The 27,181-nt window shown below is 33.5% G+C and overlaps 1 protein-coding gene across 2 annotated transcripts in view; it reads left to right on the top strand.

Moving 5' to 3' along the window:
- LOC106882931 (uncharacterized) overlaps nt 1-25,115 on the top strand; it is a 152,513-nt gene extending 127,398 nt beyond the window's left edge. The window contains exons 5-7 of one of the 2 annotated variants that reach the window (XM_089347745.1): nt 2,246-2,311; nt 17,375-19,123; nt 24,227-25,115. In XM_089347745.1, coding sequence (XP_089203871.1) covers nt 2,246-2,311; nt 17,375-19,123; nt 24,227-24,357 — 1,946 coding nt within the window. In that variant the 3' untranslated portion in view covers nt 24,358-25,115. The remainder of the gene's footprint in view (nt 1-2,245; nt 2,312-17,374; nt 19,124-24,226) is intronic. The other variant, XM_089347746.1, reaches the window with a different exon arrangement.
- The last annotated feature ends 2,066 nt before the right edge of the window (nt 25,116-27,181 follow it).

The raw sequence follows: 27,181 nt of genomic DNA, 5'->3' as shown, positions 1-27,181 counted from the left end.
ATGGAGATGGGAGGCCAGTATGCATGGGCAACTGCTGGTCTTCCATAAACATCCTTGCCCGGACTTGTGCCTGGGAGGGTAACTTTCTAAGTGCAATCCCATGGTCAGTCATGACCGAAGGGGGTCTCAGTATTTGTTAACACATAATAATTGTATCTATTACTCCAGTTTCAATAAATGATTGATTAAATTTTGTTTCTGTTTCTATTAATAATATCAATAAAAACATATCTCCCCCAATTTACATGATTTTGGTTTGCATGCGGACACAGAAGCAATCTATCATGTAAACAGAGGGAGCACTGTTATATTACCTATGAAACTTATGTATATTTATGTCTTCAAAATTAACACAACCATTTGTTACAAATATACTTACAATATTTTTGCTGTTATTTATAATGTTCTTCATGTACTAAATAAACTCTACATGTCCCTTGGGTACTAAGAGGCATTAAAATAAAACACACACACACACACACACACACACACACACACACACACATTATCATCATCATCGTTTAACATCCACTTTCCATGCTAGCATGGGTTGGATGATTTGACTGAGGACTGGTGAACCAGATGGCTACACCAGGCTCCAATCTGATTTGGCAGAGTTTCTACAGCTGGGTGCCCTTCCAAACGCCAACCACTTCGAGAGTGTAGTGGGTGCTTTTACGTGTCACCTGCACAAAGGCCAGTCAGGCAGAACTGGCAACAGCCACGCTCAAAATGGTTTATTTTATGTGCCACCTGCACAGGAGCCAGTCCAGCGGTACTGGCAACGATCTCGCTCGAATGACTTTTCACGTGCCACCAGCACAAGTGCCAGGAAGGTGACATGTAAAAATTATCAGCACCACATACTTGTATTGTGGTCTTTTTTCGCTGGGTAAAATCCCTTTAAAGACACATAGTGTTTGAAAAACAATATTCTTCAGAGCTAGGTGAAACAGAATTACCCCAGAAGTGATCACGAGAGTAGCAGATATGTATTTCACTGTATTTACAGCTTATAAATCTCATGCACTTGAGTCAATTCCAAAATGAAATTGAAATGTCTAATCTGAAGTATATACAAATAGTGTATTAACTATTTGTTGATTTGCAGTAGCATTGCATGAATAGAATCAATTCAGGTCATGCAATAGAAAAAACCCCACAGTATAAACATTATGAGTACCACATACTTAACATATGTGGGTTTTTTAAAGGCCAGAAATTGTGTTTTTTTTTTTTTGTCCAGGGAAAATCCCTTCAAAGATGTATAGTATGAAAAAATATAATAGACTTCAGAGTTAGGCAAAACAATATCATATGATATTATATGACTGGCCATGTCCTTGAGGACATTACCACCTCACCGGTACTGCTGTTATGAAAAATGCACCCAATGTACTCTGTAAAGTGTGAGTTTGTGGTGATCTTTAGTCTTGTGGAGGAAATGATACTCCTCTAGTGCTGGTGCCACAACAAAAAGCACTCAGTATATTCTCTAAAGTGGTTGGTATTTGGAGAAGCATCCAGCCAATTAAACCAAGCCAAAATGAAACACAAGTATGATGAGTTCCTCCTCATTGGCATCTCAGCACATTAGGCTGTCGCACCTGGTCAATGGAGGTCTATTGCTCTCTTTCTCTCCCTCTGTGATATTTTTCATATCCATATTAACATTGTGCACATAAATGACATTGTGAATTTAAATGATCATACTCCACTCCTCTCTTTTGAATTGTTAATGATATCCCACTACATTCTACAACTATACAACACCAGGCTACATTCTACAACTATGCAACACTACATTATATTTTACTGCTATACAACACCTGCGATGTAACACCACACTGTCTTGTACTGAACTACATTACACATCCTATAACGGTCTCATCTAATCTTGTGGGACTGAATTTGTGTTAAGAAGAACAGGAGAAACAAGGAGGGGGTGTAATAACATTCTTCTTAAGTTTAACCTTTTAGTATTTAAACCAACCATATCTGGCCTAAATACTCTACCTGTTTTATATTCAGACCAGCCAGATTTGGCCTCTCACTCCTACCTTACAATGTCATTCTAAAAATAAGCAATCACATCATTGAAATCTCAAAGCTAGAAGATAGTGCATGATTAATTTAAAACAATGTGAATAAACAAACATTATGTTTATTGGAGTAATCTGAATGCTAAAGAACTAAATTTATGTTTTTATTTCAACTTCCATAACTTATTTCATCTTATTTTCAGAATTACACCTAGAAGAGTGTCAACCAGCTCCTGATGATGACACAATATCATTGTCGTCATGTGGAGGTAAGATGTTCTTAACAAAAACAGGCTTTCTGTTTCACAATACTGTCCTCCTTCTGAAATTAACTCCTAAATACTAATTACTAGAGTATTCATTAGCAAGTGGAATTCTTTTGGGGTGTTTTTTATTCTTTTGTTGCAAGTAAAGATTCTAAACATTGCAAATTTATTTTAATAAAATGTAACAGAATTTCCAATTCATTTGTTTTTAACCCAATTTCAAGCCCCAGTTGGAATTGCTCCATATTTTACATATTTCATGTCGTTAACACCCTAGAAAATGCATGACTATCACAGCATCCCATTTTCTGTCTTCCCACAAAAAATTTCTGGCTTCATAAGGAATCAACATTGTGAATCAATTTGGTGTGCAGAGTATAGGGACCAAAAATGTTGAGACTTTACTTTAGAAATGAAACTACTGAATTAAAAAATAACATAGGAAAATATATATATCAACCTCATCATCGTTATCCTAACACCCCCACCCCTTTTTCCATCAGTCAGAAGGAATTTATTGAGGGAGATTTTCTGCAGCAGGATGGACCTTCTGTCATCAACCCTCACCTGTTTCCAAACAAGGAAATATTTCTCCATGACCAGACATGTTTTGCAGAAGATTAGAAATTAACAACACCACTTATAATATGACAGTGTCACTCACTTACAACTATCATTCAAAATCTAGATAAGGAGACACAAACATACACACACATATACATACATGTAATCTATATATATAAAAATGAGAATGTGTGTCTGTCTGTCTGTCTGTCTGTCTGTCTGTCTGTCTGTCTGTCTGTCTGTGTGTTTCCCTAAAACTCGAGAACTACACAACCAATTTCATTCAAATTTTACACATGTCTTACTTAGGGTTCCGGTTGTGTTTTAGTCAAAAAAATTTTTTAACTTCTTGCAGAGTTCGAGCCCACGGCAACATAATATTTCCTCCACTATTTAAGTATTACGTGTCAAAAGTGAAACAAAAACACTCATGTCAAATACTTTCACTTTAAAAATGAAACTATTCCACTAACTGAAACAATCACATTTCGATACTGTAATGACAGATACTTTCACTTTAATGGTGTGTGTATATATATATATATATATATATATATATATATATATATATATACAGAGAGAGAGAGAGAGAGAGAGAGAGAGATGTATATGTATACATATACATGTATATGTACACGTATATGTATAGATATATATATAGATATAGATCTATATGCATACATGGATATGTATACATATGTGTAGATGTATATATATATATAGGTGTACATCTAATATGTACACATATATAAATGCATACAGATATCTATACATATATACACCCATACACACACACATATATATGCACACAAACACACACATTAGTCATTTGTTTTCTTATCCAAAACTACGTCAAAAGTATTGAATGGATCTTTAAGAAATTTGGAAATTATATTCTATGCATAATGGCCATAACCCCCATGAAAATTCATATATTTTTGATGTTGATGAAATTTTAACCATACAAATTACACACAAATAAAGTAATATTTCTAAAATTTCTTCTTCTTAGAAGTTACAAAGACCCCTTCATGGGGACTTCACACCCACAATTTAGTCATTTTTCCTAAGCAAAGACGAATACAGTTGTACCATTCGTAGCTATAGGGTCACCCGAACATAGCAGATGAGCATTATTTGTAATTCAACGGTACAACAGTGTAAGACTATCCTTTCAGATATACTTACATTGTGATTTCTGCAATGTGGTGCATAAATTGTCAAGTAAATGAGACTCATCTTTGCCTCCACTGATTCACTTGCAAAGTGATGAGTAAAATTATTTCGTTGCAGACCTCCTTTGAGTCTTTTTATTACCACTGCGACACATATAGTCCCCACACATTTCGATACTGTAATGACAGATACTTTCAGAGAGAGAGAGAAAGAGAGAAAGAGAGAGAGAGAGAGAGAGAGAGAGAGAGAGAGAGAGAGAGAGAGAAAGAGAGAGAGAGAGATGTATATGTATACATATACATGTATATGTACACGTATATGTAAAGATATATATATAGATATAGATCTATATGCATACATGTATATGTATACATATGTGTAGATGTATATATATAGATGTACATGTAATATGTACACATATATACATATATATATACATGCATACAGATATCTATACATATATACACCCATCACACACATACACATGCACACAAACACACACATTAGTCATTTGTTTTCTTAGATTTCATTATTCTCTTTAACCCGGGCAAAGCCGGGTATTTCTGCTAGTCATATATATATATATATATATATATATATATATATATATATGTATGTATGTATATATATATATAACAATTAGAAAATGGAGGATAATATGCTGAACCCAGCACTAGTGTAGCAATAATTGGGTATCCTCCCAGCAGTATACTGGATAGATACTATCCCTTAGTGGGTTGAACCCCCAACCCCTAACTCTCTCACGTTATATATATATATATATATATATATATATATACACACACATATACACACACATATGTATACATATATCATCATCATCATTATTTAGCATCTGTTATCCATGCTGGCATGGGTTGGACAGTTTGACCAGGGCTGGCAAGCTGGAAGGTTGCACCAGACCCCAATCTGATTTGGCATGGTTTTTACAGCTGGATGCCCTTCCTAACGCCAACCCCTCTGAGAGTGTAATGGGTGCTTTTATGTGCCACCGGCATGGGTGCTTTTCATGACACCACTATCTTCCATGACTGTGATTTTACTTGGCTTCATGGGTCTTCTCAAGCACAACTTAATGCCAAAAGTCTCGGTCATTGCCTCTGTGAGGCCCGACACTCGAACGGTGCTTTTTAGATGTCAGTTACATGACATATATCTATATATATAAAAATGAGAATGTCTGTCTGTCTGTCTGTCTGTGCGAATCCCTAAAACTTGAGAACTACGCAACCAATTTCATTCAAATTTTACACATGCCTTACTTAGGGTTCGAGCCCACGGCAACATAATATCTCCTCCACTATTTAAGTATTACGTGTCAAAAGTGAAACAAAAACACTCATGTCAAATACTTTCACTTTAAAAATGAAACTATTCTACTAACTGAAACAATCACATTTCGATACTGTAATGACAGATACTTTCAGAGAGAGAGAGAGAGAAAAAGAGAAAGAGAGAGAAAGAGAGAGAAATAGAGAAAGAGAGAGAAAGAGAGAAAGAGAGAGAAAGAGAGAAAGAGAGAAAGAGAGAGAAAGAGAGAGAGAGAGAGAGAGATGTATATGTATACATATAGATGTATATGTACACGTTATTCCACTAACTGAAACAATCACATTTCGATACTGTAATGACAGATACTTTCAGAGAGAGAGAAAGAGAGAGAAAGAGAGAAAGAGAGAGAAAGAGAGAAAGAGAGAGAAAGAGAGAAAGAGAGAGAAAGAGATGTATATGTATACATATACATGTATATGTACACGTATATGTAAAGATATATATAAAGATATAGATCTATATGCATACATGTATATATATACATATGTGTAGATGTATATATATATATAGATGTACATGTAATATGTACACATATATACATATATATACATGCATACAGATAGCTATACATATATACACCCATCACACACAAACACACACATTAGTCATTTGTTTTCTTATCCAAAACTACGTCAAAAGTACTGAATGTATCTTCATGAAATTTGGAAATTATATTCTATGTATAACGGCCATAACTCCCATGAAAGTTCATATATTTTTGAAGTTGATGAAATTTTAACCCGAACATAATAGATGAGCATTATTTGTAATTCAACGGTACAACAGTGTAAGACTACCCTTTCAGATATACTTACATTGTGATTTCTGCAATGTGGTGCATAAATTGTCGAGTAAATGAGACGCACCTTTGCCTCCACTGATTCACTTGCAAAGTGTTGAGTAAAATTATTTCGTTGCAAACCTCCTTTGAGTCTTTTTATTATCACTGCGACACACATAGTCCCCAGTTGGTAACATTGATTTCAAGGCCCTCCTAGATGAGAGACTGGCATTCCACTTAATGTCTATGTTCCATGCTGGCATGGATTGGAGAGTTATTAATGTAGAAATATGGTATTGTAGCTACTAACAGTTGAGGGCTGCGTAGTCTAGACGGCGTTTTTAGATTTCATTATTCTCTTTAACCCGGGCAAAGCCGGGTATTTCTGCTAGTATATATATATATATATATATATATATATATATACACACACACACACACACACAATGGACTTCTTTCAGTTTCTGGCTACCAGATCCACTCATAAGGCTTTGGTCAGCCTAAAGCTATATTTGAAGACACTTGGCCAAGGTGCATGCTTGCACTTATGTATATAGAAATGTGGGTGGTTCTTGAAGATGATCAAAAATAATTTATGCTAAATACATTAACATTCAGAACATGCAAATTATTCTTACCATAGCACGTCTCAGGAACTTCAATACATCACGGGTGCTATGATATGATTGTTTTTATCAACAGTCTGCTATGTCACCTGTTCTGTGTTGTTTCATTCTTGGAATAAACTAGGTGTCATGTCAGGTTATTGACTTACCACCTGTTCTATTCCAAGAATGGAATTTCTGGGAAAATGTAAGAACATAGTAACTTCTCATAAATCTGAAGCTTCATGCCTTTGTAAGTAATTATTTTTTGGGAAATATAAACGTTGTGGGTGTAAGACAGCAACAATTTTGATTTCAATTCCCAGATGAAATTACTTTACTTATAGTACCAATGCCACAGAGAAAGGCATAATATCGTAAATTTCCCCAATTATTTCCTTCATCTATAAATAGTCATTGGTAGGTACATACTGGTGTACAATGAGAAGGCCTCAATGAATGAAACTGGCAATTTGGTTTCAATTTCTTGCTGGAAGTGATTTATTTCTATTACTTTGGACAGGTGAATACTTCACAGTTTCTCGTTTTCCCACTGTATGTAAGTCATGTGACTTTTGCATCTTATGGTAACTAATATTGGTTTCAAATTTTGGCACAAGGTCAGCAAGTTATGGGGCGGGGACAAGTCAGTTACATTGACCCCAGTTCTCAACTGGTACTTATTTTATCAACCCCGAAAGGATGTAAAGCAAAGTTAACCTCGGTGGAATTTAAACTCAGAATGTAAAGACAGACGAGATGCAGCTAAACATTTTGCTCAGTATGTTAACGATTCTGCCAACTTGTTGCCATAAGGCCTTAGTATATTGAATATATTTCTCTTCATTCATTCAGAGCAATTGTCTTCATTTTAAAATCATATGTCTGTAAAACAGAGACATAGAAATTACTAAATATCAGAAGTGGTATACACTAGAAACAAACCAAAATAAAATTATGATAGTCAATATTAATTGGCAAATGTTTGTAGTACAGTAGTATGTTACCAATGAACAAAACTTGTGATCTTATTTCAATTTCCTGGTAGGAATCTATTATTCTATCTTTACTTATATCCATATTTCCTTTTTCAAAATATATAAATGACTCAATTTCTTATTTTATCTCAACTCTAACTATGCAAAATGTTAAATTCCTACATAAGAAATAATTATTTTGAAAAATACATAAATGGTAACTATTTTCCTGTTTAGTAACAATGGTAAGTGGCACAGTTTACAGAAAACAGAAGCACACTACCAAAATTTACCCTTTGCCTCATCAAAAGACATAATTGCAACATATTCCAAAACAATTCCACTTGTAAATCTCTTATAATCCTTTGTGTTTTATTCCTTTCTTCTTTTATCTATTATTTCATGACATATGTTTGCCTAAATGTATGTCAACAGTTACAAATGTGATACCAATTTACCTACCAACCTTTAATAGCAGCTTTGCAATATTCTATTTTCTTTTACTTCATTTACATCTCCATAAATTTCACTATCATTTTCTCTAGCAAACTCATTGCAGCTATTTCAATGAATCTTTATTGATACATTTTCCTTATAATTATTTTTAAAAATTACTTTTCTTGATTTTGCTCACTGATTGTTTTAGACTATTTTATATGTACTGTATTTTAGTAACTTCAAAGAAAAGATTCAAGTTATGAAGAAAAAGTAGAATGCAATAAATTTTAGATGACCTTTTTTATACCAATCGCCCAAGACCACCCCTGGTTCTATGATACAAATTTCCTTTTTAAAAGTGATCTAAATTAAATCTATCAAAATTGCATGTTAATTTATGTTCCATAAAGTACAGTTATTTTACTGTTCCTCATTATTTTAAAAATAATTGAAGCAAAAGTAATATACATCAACAGAAAATATAGTAACAAAAGAGTGAAAATGAATTATTGTGTAATCTCATATCAAGCAAACATAAAGCTTGTAGGTAGTTGGCTAAATGACTGAGTTCAATTCCCAGGTCCGTAGCTTTGAATATACCATACCACCTTCTAGTTAAGGACCATTCTACATGTTCAAATATGTAATTAATTGTATGTGGTGCAGTATTTCAGTTTGGGTATATTATAACTTCTCTGTCCATTCTGTTCCTGTACATTTATAAATTATGGAAAGCTGGTTAGGTAAATACTTATATGCATCGCAGCACAATGTTTGGAGCTAAACTGGAGAAGATGCTTCTCTCTGATTAGCATTTGTTTGGTGGAGGCAGCATAATGTGTTTTTCATTGGGGTAGGCAGATGCTGGACTCAGGGACCACTCTGGATGGCACAAATTCTACCAATGCCACAGCAGTCATTTTGGTGCTTTTTCTTTTATTTTCCAAGAGAGAACGGGTTCATTTATTATTTAGCTATAAGGAGAGATCCCATTCCACTGTTCAATTATTTAAATATATGGCATATATTTCATCAAACAATGCTTCAATTTTTTTGTGCTAGGAGATCCTAAGCCCTCTATAGCAGTAAAACATTGTTTTAAACTGTTTCTCTGAGTGTGATGATGCCTAATATGTTGTGTAGTCTTTAGAGCCTCTATTAGAACCTAAAATATTGTCATGCTTTATATGTAGGCTAGCTAAATGCTTTTATAGTAAGCAGAGACAAAGTAAAATATAATAAAAAGAAAATATTCTATCTGCCGAGCATTGAATGTACATTTAATTGCTATGTGAATTTAGTTGTATGTGTTATATATTTGTCCTTTTTAATTTTTAATTTTTCATTTAATTTTATTATTTTTCTTTCGTTTTTACCATATGCAATTGTTTTTTAAATTTCCATAATTAAACTTCATAAAAGCTGAACAACATATGTGAACATTTGCTTACATAAATATAATATATATATATATATATATATATATATATATATATATATACATATATATATATATATGTCTCTCTCCCTCGTTCTCTCTCTCACTCTCTCTCTCTCACACACACACACACACACACACACACACTCATCATCACCATACCATGTTTTCCATGCTGGCATGGGTTGAATGGGTCATCAAAATCCAAGTCACTTCTTATTTGGAGTTATTGCTATCATAGATGGGTTGGAGGCCTACATCTCACTTTTGCACTCCAATATTTGACACGGCTGCTACAGTTGGATACCTTTCCTATCACCAACTATTTTATAGATTGAACTGTGCACATTTTATTATGGCAGCAGCACTACAGAGGTTATCTTACCCCAAGCAAGACTGTTCTACTGTGTCTGCATTCATTCAAGGCAAATATGATCAACAAAGTGAGTAGAAGTGGTGACTATAAAGGTGAAAAGAAAGAGAGTATGAATATAATGGAGGTATAGAGCAATAAGAGGGGAAGTAATGGAAGAGTGACAGTGATAGGCAGCTACATGTGAGTGGTAAGGACATTGAACATGAGTGGCATGATGGGATAGCAATAAAGATGGTAAGTGGAAAGCAATAGAAATGGAGAGTAGTAAGAGAGGGAAATATCAGTAAAGAATGATATAGGAAAGAGAGAGAGAAAGAGAGAGAGTGATGACCTACAGTGAAGCAAGATGGCGCTCAGAGGTAGCCAAGTGAGTTTTGTTGCACAGACATTATTGTAATGGAAGAGAAGCAGAATGATAAAGGGTGAGAGTTGAAGTCATTGAATATAGACTAAACTCTTGCTACACAGGTGACATGATACAGAGATTAGGAGAGAAGGAGTGTAATAGATGAAAGAGTACTGAACAGGAAACTAGATGAAGGCTTAATTAGAAAATAATGAATGAGAAACCTGACATAGATACATCATATTATCCTAACCTTGATCACCGCAACCGCTCAACTACTCTAAAATGACTGTTTTACCATGCCTGCACTAGTAGGTTGGTGGATCATAAGTAGCACAACTAGTCATGGTTCAATTTGATCCCTTTTGTTACATTTGGCTTTTTGAGACTGGTTTTCATTAATTTTTTCCTATCTTCCAAGAATATCTTTCTTCTGAGTTTCATCTACTTTGTGTGTTCTGCACTTTTCTTTTTGATAGACAACTGACATTTTTCACAAGCATCATGTGCCTGTACCTGCACAAACTTTTTTCTTGTCAGTAGCACTATAAATTTCACACTATATTTGATTCCTCATTTATGCTCTGTCACCCATGCACACTAAAACTACACTTCCAGTGCAGCATGCTCACTTTATTTGTTTCTAGTAACCACAAATCTTCTGCACTCAAGGTACACACCTTACTGCCATGCATCATTTCACTTCATATATAGGCATCATACAATGTGCCCTATATTCTGAGAGAAGCCCTTTGTTATCAGTAGAAGTAACCCTGGACTTTTTCCACTTTGTTCTTAATCTGGTTACTATGTATTTAGAACACCCTACACCACTTGCCAATAAGCCTACCTTTGTAACAAAAGCTAGTAACTAGTTCTAGAGGGCCTTCCAAGGATTTTATGGAATTTATTTCACGTGTACTCTCCCTGCAAACTATCTCTGTGCATCTGCTACATATGATGTCTACCTTCTCTACCAGCCCCCGCTATGATCCCACAACATCTCTTGTGTATCCATACTTTACACTGGGAATTTATAACTATCCCTTTTCAGTGCCTTGAGCATGGCCATTTCTCTAATGGTAGCAATGGCCTGTCTTCCTTCTTACTTATATTTTCATCTTTGCTAAATTTACTTCAAGACCTCTTGCTTTTGGGTTTTGCTTATATATCTGGAATTTCTTTAAATCTTTTATAAATTCCTATGCACAGCCATTCTCAAATTCTTATATCATGGCCTGGAGGATTATAATTAATGAGAGGGGACTAAAGATTGAGCCCTGAGAGACACCTACCTACATGCTGAACCCATTTCTAATTCTCACTTTGTTTGCTGTTCCTCTATGTAGGGCTTATAATACAGTTCTATCAAGCCAGTCATCTCTTAGTTTTCTTAACTACCACCAAACCACAGAGCAAATGACCCTGTCAAAGGCCTTCTCCAGGTCAATGAATGCTAAATATAGTGACTTACTCTTAGCTAAGTGTTTCTCTTTTAATTATCTCACAAGAAATATGGTGTCGGTGTACCTCTTCTTGGTACAAAGCTGAACTGCATCTGACCTAGGTTAATTCTGTTTCTAATGAACTGTGCTGTAAGTCTTTCTATATCTTTCATTACCTTGTCTATCAACCTCATGCCACTGCAGTTTCATCATATTAGTGTATTTCCTTTCTCCTTGTAGCAGTTGTAGAGGATGCTGATACTTGAGTGTGTATCCTCACTCAACTAATACTATGTTTTCTCTTTCTTCAACAACCTGTTGTAATGGTAATTCCATACTTTTTACTTTTTGGTATCAGTGAAGTTAGTTTTGCTATTACTATTTCATAAGTAAGAGCAAGTATGCTGTTATGATTACATTATACACTCACATTAGCTTGATTTAGTCACCAAGGTGGCCAATGTCATACTGGAGTAGTGCCTTCACAGTTGAATGTTCTATGTCTTTTATACCATATTTGTGTATGTGTATTCAAAGGTTTAACGTGCTTTGTTGAATTTTTCGGTGTAAGTAGCAACAGATCGTTAGATGCTGCTCTAATTTAGTTGCAGCCTTTTTGTCAGATTGTTGATCTGATATGTTAGAGAAAAACACATCTAGATACCTTTTAAAAGTATCAGGAGAAACTTTGTTCAAGTTTCATAATCCTTTTGGGAGAAATTTGGGGAATGGGTTTTGTTGATTACATGAATCCCAGTACTTGAACGGTACTTTATTTTATCAAGCCTGAAAAGATGAAAGTCAAAGCTGACCATGACAAGATTTGAACTCAGAACATAAGGAAGTACAGCAAGGCATTTTGTCTGACTCGCCAGTTGTACAACTGCAGATATTTTAAACAATGAGTTTATTAATTAATGCTTTATGAATGAACTAATCCATAATGTCAGTATATACATTGTTATGTGAATTAAACAGACCAGTTTAGCTGAGTCTTGATTTGTATACACTATAAATAACTATTAGCTATTAATCTTCCCAATGCCAGATGAATATTTTCTCTTAGATTATGGTATGTTAAATGAAGTCTCTTACTTAAGAACAGATTCGACATGCAATATGGACTACAACAGAGTTTCCATCAACTCAGTTTTACTCACAAGGTAGAGATGAACCTGAAGCTTCTGTTAAAAATACTTGCTGAAGATTATTTAAGTAATTATTTGTTTTACACATCTGTTATGTAAACAAAATAGATATTAATTTCACCACCACTGCCCACCACATACACACACACACACACACACTGCTTTCAGTTTCAGTCTACCAAATCCATTCACAAGGCTTTGATCAACCAAGAGCTATAGTCAGAGACACTTGCCCAAGGTGCAACATGGTCAGACTGAACCTAAAACTACACGACTGGGAAGTGAACTTGTTAAACACAAAGCCACACCTGTACCTTTAATGAATATGCCTGAATAGTATAAATAATAATGATAATAATTATAATCTTATGATTTTTATTTACTTGATGTTTTAGAATTTAATTAGAATTTAAGAAAATAATGAAAGGTATGAATACAAAAAAAGCTAAGCCATTTTCTTGTATAGAAGAGTATATGCATGTATGTATGTACATACATACATATATACATACATACATACATATATATATATATATATATATATATATATATATATATATATATATATATATATATATATATATATATATTATACACACATATACAGTGGAACCTCAGTTTACAGATTTAATTTGCTCTTCAAGACCATTCATCGCCTGAAATGTTCATAAACCAAAACTATTTTTCCCATAGGAAATTCATGAAAAGGCCTGGCAAATTTGGGCAGAGATGTGCACTGAGTGAAAGCTAGACAACAACTGATGCTCTCCTATTGATACTCCCAGCTTGTTGCCAACTGTTGTTGCTGGGTTGTGTGTGAGTTGCTTGAGACAGTTTGTCACCTGACATGTTTTGTGTTTGAAAAATTGTTCTTAAACCAAACTATTCATGATGAGAGGCATTTGCAAAACCAAGTTCCACTACATACATACATACATACATACATACATACATACACACACACATACATGCATAATGCATACATGCATACATATACATACATACATGCATGCATATACATATATATACACACATACACACTCACAAAAGAAAAAAAAATTGCGGTGGTAGAGCTGTATAGACACACACACATATATATATGTATACACATACACACTCACACACACACACACACACACACACACACAAACTTTGTGGTGGTAGAGCAATATATATATATATATATATATATATATATATATATATATATATATATATATATATATATATATATATATCAGCAAAGGTTTTACATTTCATAAGTCATTGGTTAATTGAGCTTAAACTAATTGTGATCTTGATTTAGAACTCAATTTATCATCACTTAACAGGAAAAAATAACATGAATACTTGTTAATTTAGCTGAAAATAGAACATCAATTAAGTAAGAAATTTCTTGATTGCTGATTAAACTGAAATTATCTTAAGCACCAGTTCAGCTTTCTCAAACAAAAAAAAAGTTTAAAATAGTGAAAAAGTAAAAATGAATCATTTAGAAATTTACACAAGTATAGTTTGAATTTAAAATGTAGTCACAAAACATATGTGAAATCTAAGCAATCTTGGTACAAGAATGGCTATGTGATTAAACTAGTTTATTTAGCAATCACTTGGTTCCAGGTTTGATCTCACAACATGGTATCTTGATCAAGTGTCTCCTGCTATAATCTCAGATTGACCAATGTCTTGCGCTTGAAATTTTAAGGAACAGAAAAAGTCTGGAAAATGTCATATATATATATATATATGTGCAGCAACATCAAAGGCAGGTTAACTAGCAAGTTAGTTTTTGTTTGTGGCAGATGTTCAGGTGCAATAAAGACTGCAAACAAACAGGAAACAACTTCTATCTCATTCCAGGGTGAAAAACTAGAGGTAGTCGATAGCTTCCGCTATCTGGGCGACCAAGTTAGTAGTGGGGGTGGGTGCGCTGAAAGTGTAGCTGCTAGAATAAGAATAGCCTGGGCAAAGTTTAGAGAGCTCTTACCCCTGCTGGCGACAAAGGGACTCTCACTCAGAGTAAAAGGCAGACTGTATGACGCATGCGTACGAACAACCATGCTACATGGCAGTGAAACATGGGCTGTAACTGCTGAGGACATACGTAAGCTCGCAAGGAATGAAGCCAGTATGCTCCGTTGGATGTGTAATGTCAATGTGAATACCCGTCAGAGTGTAAGTATCTTGAGAGAAAAGCTGAACATTAGAAGCATCAGTTGTGGCGTGCAAGAGAGACGATTGCGCTGGTATGGACATGTGGTGAGAATGGAGGAGGATAGCTGCGTGAAAAAGTGCCACACCCTAACAGTTGAGGGAACCCGTGGAAGAGGTAGGCCCAGGAAGACCTGGGCTGAGGTGGTGAGGCAAGACCTTCGTACATTGGGCCTCACCGAGGCGATGACTACGGACCGAGACCTTTGGAAATGGGCTGTGCGTGAGAAGACCCGGCAAGCCAAGTAAGATCGTTGCCAGTGCCCCTGGACTGGTTCTTGTGCGGGTGGCACATGAGATGCACCATTTTGAGCGTGGCCGTTGCCAGTACCGCCTGACTGGCTCCTGTAGGATTTTCGAGCGAGATCGTTGCCAGTGCCCCTGGACTGGCTTGTGCGGGTGGCACATAAAAGACACCATTTCGAGCGTGGCCGTTTTCGTGCGGGTGACACGTAAAAGCACCCACTACACTCTCTGAGTGGTTGGCGTTAGGAAGGGCATCCAGCTGTAGAAACTCTGCCAAATCAGACTGGAGCCTGGTGTTGCCATCCGGTTTCACCAGTCCTCAGTCAAATCGTCCAACCCATGCTAGCATGGAAAGCGGACGTTAAACGATGATGATGATGATGATGATATATATATATATATATATACATATATATATATATGATCGTTGCCAGTGCCCCTGGACTGGCTCTTGTGCAGGTGGCACATAAAATACACCATTTTGAGCGTGGCCGTTGCCAGTACCGCCTGACTGGCCTTCATGCGGGTGACACGTAAAAGCATCCACTACACTCTCTGAGTGGTTGGCATTAGGAAGGGCATCCAGCTGTAGAAACTCTGCCAAATAAGATTGGAGCCTGGTGTAGCCACCTGGTTCACCAGTCCTCAGTCAAATCGTCCAACCCATGCTAGCATGGAAAGCGGACGTTAAACAATGACGACACACACACGGGTGTGTATGATTGTGTATAGAAGAATATATTACTCAAAGAAATTCCAACCTTGTCTGATTTTCACATTTTATTTACAATCTTATATTAATATAATATAATATAAGATTATATAATGAAATGATAGAATATTAAATGTCCATTCTGATTGAACTAGTACTTTCATGCATTAAATTATGCAATCTTCAGGTTCATGGAGTAGTGGTGACAGTTATGTTTTACAGTTGTAAATAGTAAAACATAACTATCACCACTACTACATGAACCTGAAGATTGCATAGTTTAATGCATGAAAGTACTAGTTCAATCGAAATTTTTGGTATTATGTCTAAGATGTTGAAAATCATTCTTAACCTTTTTGAAACCAGTCCTAGTTTTATGATTCAAACTCCCTGCTTTTAAGTGACCTTCACTTAAAAAAAATCTTCCTCGAAAATTTTATGCTAATTTATGTTCTAAATACTTAATTTAAATAAATTTAATAATGACATAGTTATTTTAATGAATTCTTTATTATTTTCAAAATTAATTGAATGGCAAATACACTTTAACAGAAATATGGTAACAAAAGACTTTACATTAAAGCTCAGAACTGACTTGGTAGACACGCACAAGATTATCCACCATCTTTCCATGAACACCCTTGGGCACCTTTTTTGAATTCCAGTATCTCTAACACTCACGGACATGCTTACAAAATAAAAAAAAAACAACACAGCACCCATGACTTTCAGAAACATTTTTTCATGCTCAAAATAAACTACCTACATCAGTTGTTAGCTGTTGAGACACTACATCCTTCAAAACTTCCATACTCCTGAAATCCGCCAGCAGTACACCTGATGTCACCCCTTACTTTTTTTAATGACTCATCCACTGTTCTCTTCCTGTGCATTTTTCTGTATACTGTTCATGCACTTTCAGCTATTTTTCTGATGTGCATCTGAGCACTGTATACAATATTATCATTTTTCATATTTATAGAAAGGTGAATAGCACAGTCAGTTAAGTACCACACAGAATGTTTTGTGACATTATTTAAATCTCTTTTTATATTTTGAGTTCAAATAGTCATGGTCAGCTTTACCTTTGATCCTCCTAAGGACTGGTAAAATAAGTACCAGTAATGTGTTTGGATCAAGCAAATTGATTTTTTTTTTTTATGTGTGAACTTGTGCCAAATTTAGATGTTAACATTATTTCTTCAGCTATAACCTGAGATTGTTTTATTAAAAGTCCAATTATTTTACAGAAAATGTTGAAAATCATTTACAAGATGTTATTTCTGATGACAATTCAACTACAGCAGATCGTAGCTCCAGTAGCTGCATTGCTAATAATCTCACTGACAGTATATCAAAGGATGGTAGCGAACCCTTGAATAATACATCTGACCTACCACTTGAAAATAAGGATCAAGAAGAAAGTAACCTGAGCAAGAAACATGATAAATTAGATGATGAAATACATGACTTGAAAGAAATAAAGGGAGACATCAATGAAAAACAAGATGACTCAATTGAAAAGCAAGTTGAATCAGTTGAAAAGCAGGATGGCTTAATTGAAAAACAAGATGACTTAAAAGAAAATCATGATGATTTAAAAGAAATGATAAATGAAAAACAGGACATCTTAAAAGAAAGTGAAGATGTAAAACTGGATGATTTAAAAGAAGCACAAATAGATTTAAATGAAAAGAAAGATGACTTAAAAGAATCACAAGAGGATTGTAATGAAAAGGGGGATGGAATAAATGAAATTATTCATACATCAACTGTTGAAGTTACAGAGGTATGTCCGAACTTCAAAGAAGATGAGGATTTGGTAGAACATTCAGAAAATGTCGTCCCTGTCAATCAAACTGAAGAAGAAAATGATAATAAAATAGTTGTGTCATCTGATAATGATGCTTTAAATCTTGAGAGTAAAGGAGAATCAGAGACAGAAGAATCAACAGTTGGAGTGGCTGTACATGTAGATGACTGTCATAACATCAAAGAAGATGAACATACAACAAACACTGATTTCATTACTAGTACCCAGACCAATCCTGACATTACATTTACTAACGCCCAAGAGACTTCAGCAAATTTGGAAAGTCTTGAAAGTCATGAACCCAAAGATGATGAGTGTGAAATTTCTTCTTTATCTCTTGATGCTAGCTCTCCATTACAAGATAGCAGAAAAGATGAGATTGAAATACAAGATGCAGTAAAACAAGAAGTAGCTGAAGTAACAGAAATTGAATATACCACAGAGCAGGTAGAGAGTGAAATTAAAAACGAACCTGAAGTAGCACCATCTAATCTGGTCATCCAAACTGAGATGATGTTTAAAATCAAAGATGTAAATTCAGAAGAAACCATTTTGAACAATGGTGACAAAACTGTGTGTGCATTAGAGGAGAGTGACGGTCAGATTGTCGATCAAGAAATCACACATCAGATGCAAATACCAAATGATGACGATGTCTCATTAGATTCCAAAACATCAAAATTTGATGAAAGCATTAATGAAGTAAGAGATCATCTGGATGAGGACATCCATCATATCTCATCAATGTTATCTGCAAGTGAAACGGTATGTTTTGTAGAATCAAACCATCAAGATCGCTCAGGTGAGACGTGCTCTGATGAAGCAGCAATAGAAGAGGATATTACAAAAGTAATGGATGCAACAGTTGAGGAATTAGTACCAGACAGTTCAGTCAATGAAGGTTTGAATCATTCAGAGTTAACTGAAAATACAGATAACAAGGAACCACAATATAAGATTAACCTTAATGAAAGAAATATGTCTGACCCAGAAATTTTACTGGAAACCATTCGGATGATGGAGGAAGCTAAAGCAAAGGGACCATCTGTAGAAATAATGACAACAGACTTAGATGCAGAAGATCTCTCAGGGGAGACAACACTGCATCCAGTAAATAATACTGAAGAAAGCAAGGTGAACAATATAGAAATTAATAATTTCCAGAATTCTAATACCAACGATGAAGGTGAGATATACAAACACTTTATATTTATATAATTGTTATTTAGTTACACAACAGGTTTATTTGTATATTTTTTGTTTTTGTCTCTCTTTATTTGTGAATGATTTATGTATTATTAAGGATTAAAGGTTAAATTACATTAATGCTAACATATCAACAAAATAATACTTCCAGCTTTATTTATTAGCAGGTTTTATCTCATTAATTGTCTATATTTTCAGCTGGTAAACATTTTTTTTTTTAAAGTATATCATAGTTTTAGTTGATTTCCAAGAATTGCCAACTTACTAAGAGTTGATTTTTAAGCTGGTGGTGGGGAATTTGTAAAAACTAATTAGCCTCAAATAATTTTGACTTCCTTGACCCAAACTTTAAAGAGTTTGTCAAGTAGAGTTGCAGGACCGCCAAAATATTATTAACTGGAACTTTGTATTACTCATGACAGCCTTTCTAGAGTCTATTCACCAGTTCTTCATTCTCCTATAGAATGACTGACAGTAATACATGCACATGTATGTATACACACACACACACACACACACACATTTATATGTCAATGTAGTATACATATGTACATACAGTGTATTATAAAAGAATGACTCAAGCTGGAACATAAATATATCAATAACAATTGATCACCATTGTTGTCTCTGTAACATTTGTCAATGCCTTGCCTAGGTATAGCGTCCTAGAAAAATATAGGTTTTTTTTTTGTTTTTGTCTGTTTTTTTTTTTGTTTTTGTCTGGGATTTTTTTGTCTGTTTTTTTTTTCTTTTTCACTTTATTTCTACAAGACACAAGCTTTGCTTAATTCTCCTTGTTCTTCTTCAGCTTCTTTGCTTAGCTAAGCTTTTCACAGCTTCACACCTAGCTTCAATGCTTTCACAAATTTCAACTCTGCTTTGGCTATAAATTGGCTTTTTTTCCTCACCTCATTAATAGTTGTATTTATCATCTTCTCACTGAAAAGAAATAAATTATAGTTACTATTACTTTTTATTTTTTAAATATATTATATTGGCTTTTAACATGTTCTTTTTGTGGTAATATTTACAACAGGCTTTTCTACTTAATACTGCACTTGAGAAAGTTTTCATCCAGATTTAATTAATTTTATTTACAAATACAACATTTCTATTTCCTCAGGAAAAAAGAAAAGGAAAATCCAATATATGAAGCTGCAATATTTTTAATAAGTTTTTATTGTGTTTATTAAAATCCTGAATTATATAAAACATTCACTAAAATCCTATTTTATCATAATTTTGTACCTTTCAAATTTGATTCTAATGCTTCTTGTAGTATTTGGTCAAAATGTAAATTATATATATATATTCTCATCTAAAATAGAGGCAAGTACCAATGTTCCATGTGAACGGCTTGATAATTGCATGAAACCAATGGTAGCCTTGTTAAACCTTAAATAAAGTACATGTAGATAAATAAATAGATAGATAATATTTTTAGAAGAGGGGTGATAGTAACTTCTAAGTTTAGGCCTGCTGGCCTTCATCTGACAAAGACTAGCAGGCCATAACTTCAAAGTCAATATTACTCCACTTCTTATAAAACTATAAGAAATATGTACTCTACAAAAAGTATTGAGTAATTCTTCAGTTTAATGCTAAATTGTTTTTGTTATAAGTTGGCAAAAGGCAAAAACATAATTTTATATATATATATATATATATATATATATATATATATATATATATATATATACACACATAACATAATGGTGAGTTCATTATAATCTATTGTAGTGTATTGGACTGTTGGATCACCACAGAAGTCTGTCTTCATGTAGCATTAGCTGTAGTTGCAGTATACCTGAAATGAGTAACCGTAGTGGAGTTGATCTTTCTCTTTAAACTAGACATATCAAATAATATGCACTCAGAAATACAAAATAATATAACATTTAAAAAATATATTAATCACCAGTTGCACTTAAAATGATGAACTGACCTTTATCATCACATTTATTAGTGACAGCAGCATGGCCAAGTTTTTATTATCTTTTTTGGTATTGTTTGGTATGAAGGAGTGGGCTCAGCCCATGGCATTTGAAGTTTGTCTAAGAATAACTTAATGAACTTAGTTAATGTTCTCTTTTAGTTTTGTTTGTTCAAATAGGATCACTTTTCAATTTAACTATTTGTAAGAGAATTTATGCGTAATTATCTAACACACACACACACACACTCAAAGTGTATGTATGCATACACATTCTTTCAGTATATGTATAAGTCTTAGGTCTACTGGAATCAAGGTAAGACAACTGCTGTGCTGATGATGCTTATTGAGGCAGAAACATGTCCACAGCTGTCTTATCCTTAATTGCATGTCAATTACAGAGAGTTTTTGATCTTGTAAATTATCTCCCCTTTTCAAAGTTGGTCACATCTGTCACCAAACATTTGTTTCAGTCATTTGACTGCAGCCATGCTGGAGTACTGTTTTTAGTTGAACAAATCAACCCCAGGACTTATTCTTTGTAAGCCTAGTACTTATTCTATTGGACTCTTTTGCTGAACTGCTAAGTTATGGGGATGTAAACACACCAACATCTGTTGTCAAGTGATTGTTGGGGGACAGACAGACAGACAGACCGACACACCGCCGGTGTTAAAACGGGGGTAGCTGATGAAGTAGAATGTTCTCTATGTGGCTTGTGTGTTTTCTCGTCTATGTTTTGTTTGCAATGTCCTGTACCCAGATATGCACCTATACATACAGGTGGATGTCGGTATGCACATACTTGTACGTATATATGCATATACTCATTTACTATTTGTTTTTATATATATATATATATATATATATATATATATATATATATATATATATATATATATATATATATATATATATAAGACAGGCTTCTTTCAGTTTCTGTCTACCAAATCTACTCACAAGGCTTTGGTCAGCCTGAGGCTATAGTAGAAGACACTTGCCCAAGGTACCAGGCAGTGGGACTGAACCTGGAGCCATGTGGTTGGTAAGCAAGGTACTTACCACACTGCCACTACATTTCAAAGGAAATGTAAAATCAATACATAAAGAATTTATGAATTTGATCACTGTAGGAAAAAATATGAGCAAGGAAGAAATTTCAAGAGGGACAACATTCTGAGAAAGACGGATGGACTAGATTTATGGTGCTTTGTGAGTGAACACAATATGAATGATGATAAGACAAAACACAAGTGAGTCAGCTGAGTCCGAGTAGAGGTGTCCTGAGATCATTCAGTTCTGAGGAGCTGAAGGGTGACTTGCAAAAACCTTGTTTGTGCAAATACTGCCAATTGAAAGCTTCACATACCAAACTCCATTAGGCTTCAGGGGTCATCAAGAGAGCATGTGCACCATTTTGGGACTTTTTTCTCGACAGCTTTACAGTGCAAGGGTCCCCACACACTGATGTGAAAGCCTGCTTACAGGTTTCACTGACTATTATTTAATCATAGACATTCAATCTTAACTTACACTTCATAAATTTTAAAATCGGTCTCCTCATTTGGATTAAGTCACAAAACCTGCAGTTTTTTCAACATCTCCTCTGGCAAAGAGGCATCTTGATATAATGATTTTCATTTAGAAGCTTTAGCCAGAGCATTTATTGATCCAGTTTGGTTTGACTCCTGGAGTGGTTTGCTTCATGTTTGATGGTCAGGTGACCCATACTACTTTGAATGTTACTTACACTTCTTACCTCAATGTATCTCCTGTCCAACTTTGGCACCATCAGTAGATAAAGAAGCACATTTAAGAGACACCCTGTAATTTGTGTCAGTGAGTCATTTCATGCCAATAAGTTGGGTAGCAACCTTTTGTTTTCATATCTGTCTCTATGTATAGTAGAAGCGCCATTCCAGGTGATTATGGAATTAACCTACCCCCTCATAAGTATTAAGTTAAAATCCAATACTTATGTTTTATTGTGTATTTGAGTGCAACACTTAAATTCTACAAAGCTGGATTGTATTTGCTGTTCATAGCAGGTACCAGATTATCTAGGAATATTATGTTATTTGAATTGACATCTTAACCAGGATAGATTTATTTATTGCTATAGAATTAAAATGAAACAAGTGGAGTTTACTTCCATTTTTCCTTTGAAGTCAATTGCAATTGCTACTAAGCATTTGTTTACTTTCTCTTAAAAATAATTTCAATAAATCAACAATTCATCTTGTCTGGTATTTTCAATATACCTTTATTTGTCTTTGTTAACCTGCCTTGCAAACCATATGGTTTCAGGTTCAATCCCACTGTGGTGTCTTCTACTACAGCCTCGGGCTGACCAATGCTTTGTGAGTGAGTTTGAAAGAAACTGTGAAAGCATGTATGTATGTTTTTCTCTCATCACTGCTTGACAACCAGTGTTGGTTTATTTACATCCCCATAACTTACTGGTTAAAAACTTATTGGTGATAAAAAGCTAGTACTGGGTTGATTTGTTCAGCTAAACCCTTGGTATGGCCACAGTCCAATGACTGAAACAAGTAAAAGATAAAAGTATATATAGGTATTAAGTTTAGGTAAGAAAACACAAGATCAAATATTTGATATATGTAACTGAGTTTATTTAATTGTTTAAAGTCAATGACTCACTTCATTGTTATTCAGAATTTCTCACCATGTGCAGAAAAATCATTGTGTAATCAACATATGCTTAATTGTATTAAAGTAGCTTTATTATATTAAAGTATTATAAATAGGGTATGTGTGATAAAAGTATTTTAAATTGGAAAATTCAATTTATAACCAAAAGAAGTTTATTGAAATGTTAATTTATATATTATCATATTTGATGGCATAGAAGATACACTTTTAAAAAAAAAGTTTCAAAACGTCACCCTGGGGCCAAAATGTGAAATTGGGCCTCTCATAAGTTAATTTTGTCCCTTATACTCACTTTTTTTTTTATAAATATGCACTACTGAAATTGTAGTGCATCTAATATGCCCATGTGTCTTTTATGCCTTCAAATACAGTGTATTATGTACCAAATATTTTTTCGATATTCTAAGAGATGTTGAGTTTTGTTGTCTGAAAAATATAAAGATGATATTTAATTTTTTTTTTTTTTGTCTTGTCCAGAAGGCAGTATTGGTGAACCAAGTGACCAATCATTGGCAATGTCCTCCTCAACAAGTACTGAACAAAGTGACAATGTGGCTAAAATGAAACCAACATATACAGATAATTCAAATGGAACTGTTTTTGTATAGGACTCTCAAAAACAATTAAGCCTTTATTACAGTTATTATTATTATTATCATTATCGTTATTATTACTATTACTGCTGATATTTATTTTTTTAAAGATATCCTTATAGTAGAACAATTATAAGGTTATCATTTCAGAAAAGTAATAAGTATATAAGATAGAACCATCAGTTAAGACTGATGCATATGATATGACAATAATGTCATACCTTTTTAATTCAAACAATCCATAATCAACACAAAGTATTATAAAGTAGCTTTATTATATTTAACTCATTAATATTTAGCCATCATATATGTTTTTTAATTAAAAATGTAATTGTAGAGGAAGCACGTCTATTTATTTCCCCAAGATATTTAACCATCAGCAGCTTCTTACAAATGTCATTTTATATCAAGAGATACAAAGAATAAATAAGAAGACACTGGTTTACTATATATATGGCAAAAAGATCCCTAACTCCTTTGAATCAATGGATAAAGGGGTATAAAACAATATTATCGATATCATTTTAGATGTATAAGGTCTTCATTTTGATTAACTGGTTATTTATTGTTTTCTGTCATGTTTTTTTTTTCTTTAAATAATATAACTGATAAATGGAACAAATATCATCAGAGAAATATCTGTACATTAACTGAAGATTAAACAGACTATTCCTTCTGTTAAAGTTTTATAAGCTAAGTTTTATGATGCTTATACATCAGAAAAACACACAACAAATGGTCTTTGTGACAGAAGCAAATATGTCACCTAAAAAGAATTCTACAGAGAAAACGGTCTTTTAAGACAACTTGCAAATTTAAAAGATTTATATGTAATTGAAAATAATTTCTTGTGTCTGTTATATATTATTATAATATATAATATTGTAAAATTATACATTATAATACACAACATATTATAATTTTAATTATATCATATAAAATTATATTATATGCTAAAAAATGTATCTCAATATACCAAAGTTATTGAAAAAAAAAAGGAGAGATTTAATGATGGTAACAAATCTCAGTTCTCTGTCTTTGCATAATATAATGGTTAAACTGAAATATTTCTGACCAAGGCTCCTGAGCAACAGAAAACCCTTTCAAGTCTAAACATATTCTTCTTCAAGTATCCATTATGTATTTAATTCAATTTTTAAGATTCCAATTAGGAATGGGATAATTGCCGTTTCGAATCTTGTTCTACCTGTAGTAATTTCTTATGGAATTCTTCCAGAAATGTTATGGAAATGGGTGCAATATCTATCAAAATGTTCTTTATCCCTTGAGGCCTTATGAATATCAGCTTATTCCCCCCCTGCTCCATTATGATACAACAAACAAAAGTACTGCAATCTTAAAAGAAAAAAATGAGATAATGAGATCTATAGGAAAAGATCTTACGTGACTTTTTGCTTTTCAAATAATTAACTACATAATTATGAAGAGAGAAAAATCAAAACAGTTCAGTTTTTCAGGAAGAGATATCATTTTATGAAATATGTTTAATGGTATATAAAAGAGCTCAACACTTCTAACTGACTTATTCTCCAGTTTATTATTTTTTAACAAAAACTCTTAAATAAAAAATAGGTGGGGAGAAATGATTTAATTTTCCCCATATTTTTTAGAAAATCTTTTAAGCTATATATTTCTGTGTTAATTTAAAGTTGTTAATTCTATCTTTCGGATTAATCAAATTAACATAAAATTATTTATTATAATGAATTTTTTTTCTTTCTTCATGAGTTGTTTAAAAGATTACGTACGCTATTAATGAAAATTAGTACCATATGTCAGTTTAGAAAGGATTGTGTTACCTTTTTCGATATGAATAGCATTAAATGTCTACATTAATATTGTAATGGAGTCTACCAGAAAAATGAAATTACAAAGTCAAAAATGCAAGATTCCAAGTTCATGTTTAAATTTCCTGAGCAATACAATAAGTCTTCAATATATTTTGATTTCTTTCCAACTAATGTAAAAACTGAAACCAAAACATTAAAAATATTTTAAAAGATAAATAAAACAATAAAAAAGCATGAAAAGAATAAATGTTTTATAACAAAAATCAATTTTTTCATATTGATTTATTTTTTTTAAAGTAATATATGTAAAGTTTGTTTTAATCGATTTTTAGGCTTATTTATCTCAAATATGCCAATATATGTATCTGGATTTTTTTTCTTCCTATGTACATGTTTATGTATGCTTAAGTGTGTCTGTAGTTGTGTGGTTTGCATGCTCATGTTCGCAAACACAGAAATTGCTATTAAAGTAAACTATCAACAAACAAATACAAATACAAAAAAATCAAATCCAGGTGAGGAACAAATGTTTTCTTTTTCTTTGTATTTAAATATTTGCTTTTTTTTTTTTGTCCTTTCATATCAAAACAAAATCAATCAATTTCTTCCATCTGCCCTTATCAAATGCAAAATACAGAAGAACACCAAAGAAAAAGAAAAGCTTCAACATGAATTGTCACACTTTATATATTTTACATCATGTATTTTGAGAATAATACCATCACTGGTTACAGGTTTCCAGTGAATCATTCAGTGGCATACAACATGTACCAGAAGGAATTTGATATAAAGACAGCTCTTATCATCCAACACTGAAGGTCCTGCAGACCCTCATCCAAACTATGAAGGATGTCTCCATGTATCATACACACACACAGCTGACTTCTAAACTGTGGCTGATCTTTTTAGTCATTTACCAAAAGGATCTTTAAAAACTGTGTGGAATCCTCCTTTCTTCCATTTTTCAACAACCATTATGGTTCTAAGCAATATTCGTAAAGAGAAAACATTTATTTTTGCTGTTAGCT

The sequence above is a fragment of the Octopus bimaculoides genome, chromosome 2 (assembly GCF_046866305.1).
Source record: "Octopus bimaculoides isolate indiv1 chromosome 2, ASM4686630v1, whole genome shotgun sequence".
Lineage (NCBI taxonomy): Eukaryota > Metazoa > Mollusca > Cephalopoda > Octopoda > Octopodidae > Octopus > Octopus bimaculoides.
Note: the sequence above shows the minus strand (reverse complement) of the source record. Positions and strands in the feature narration are given on the sequence as shown.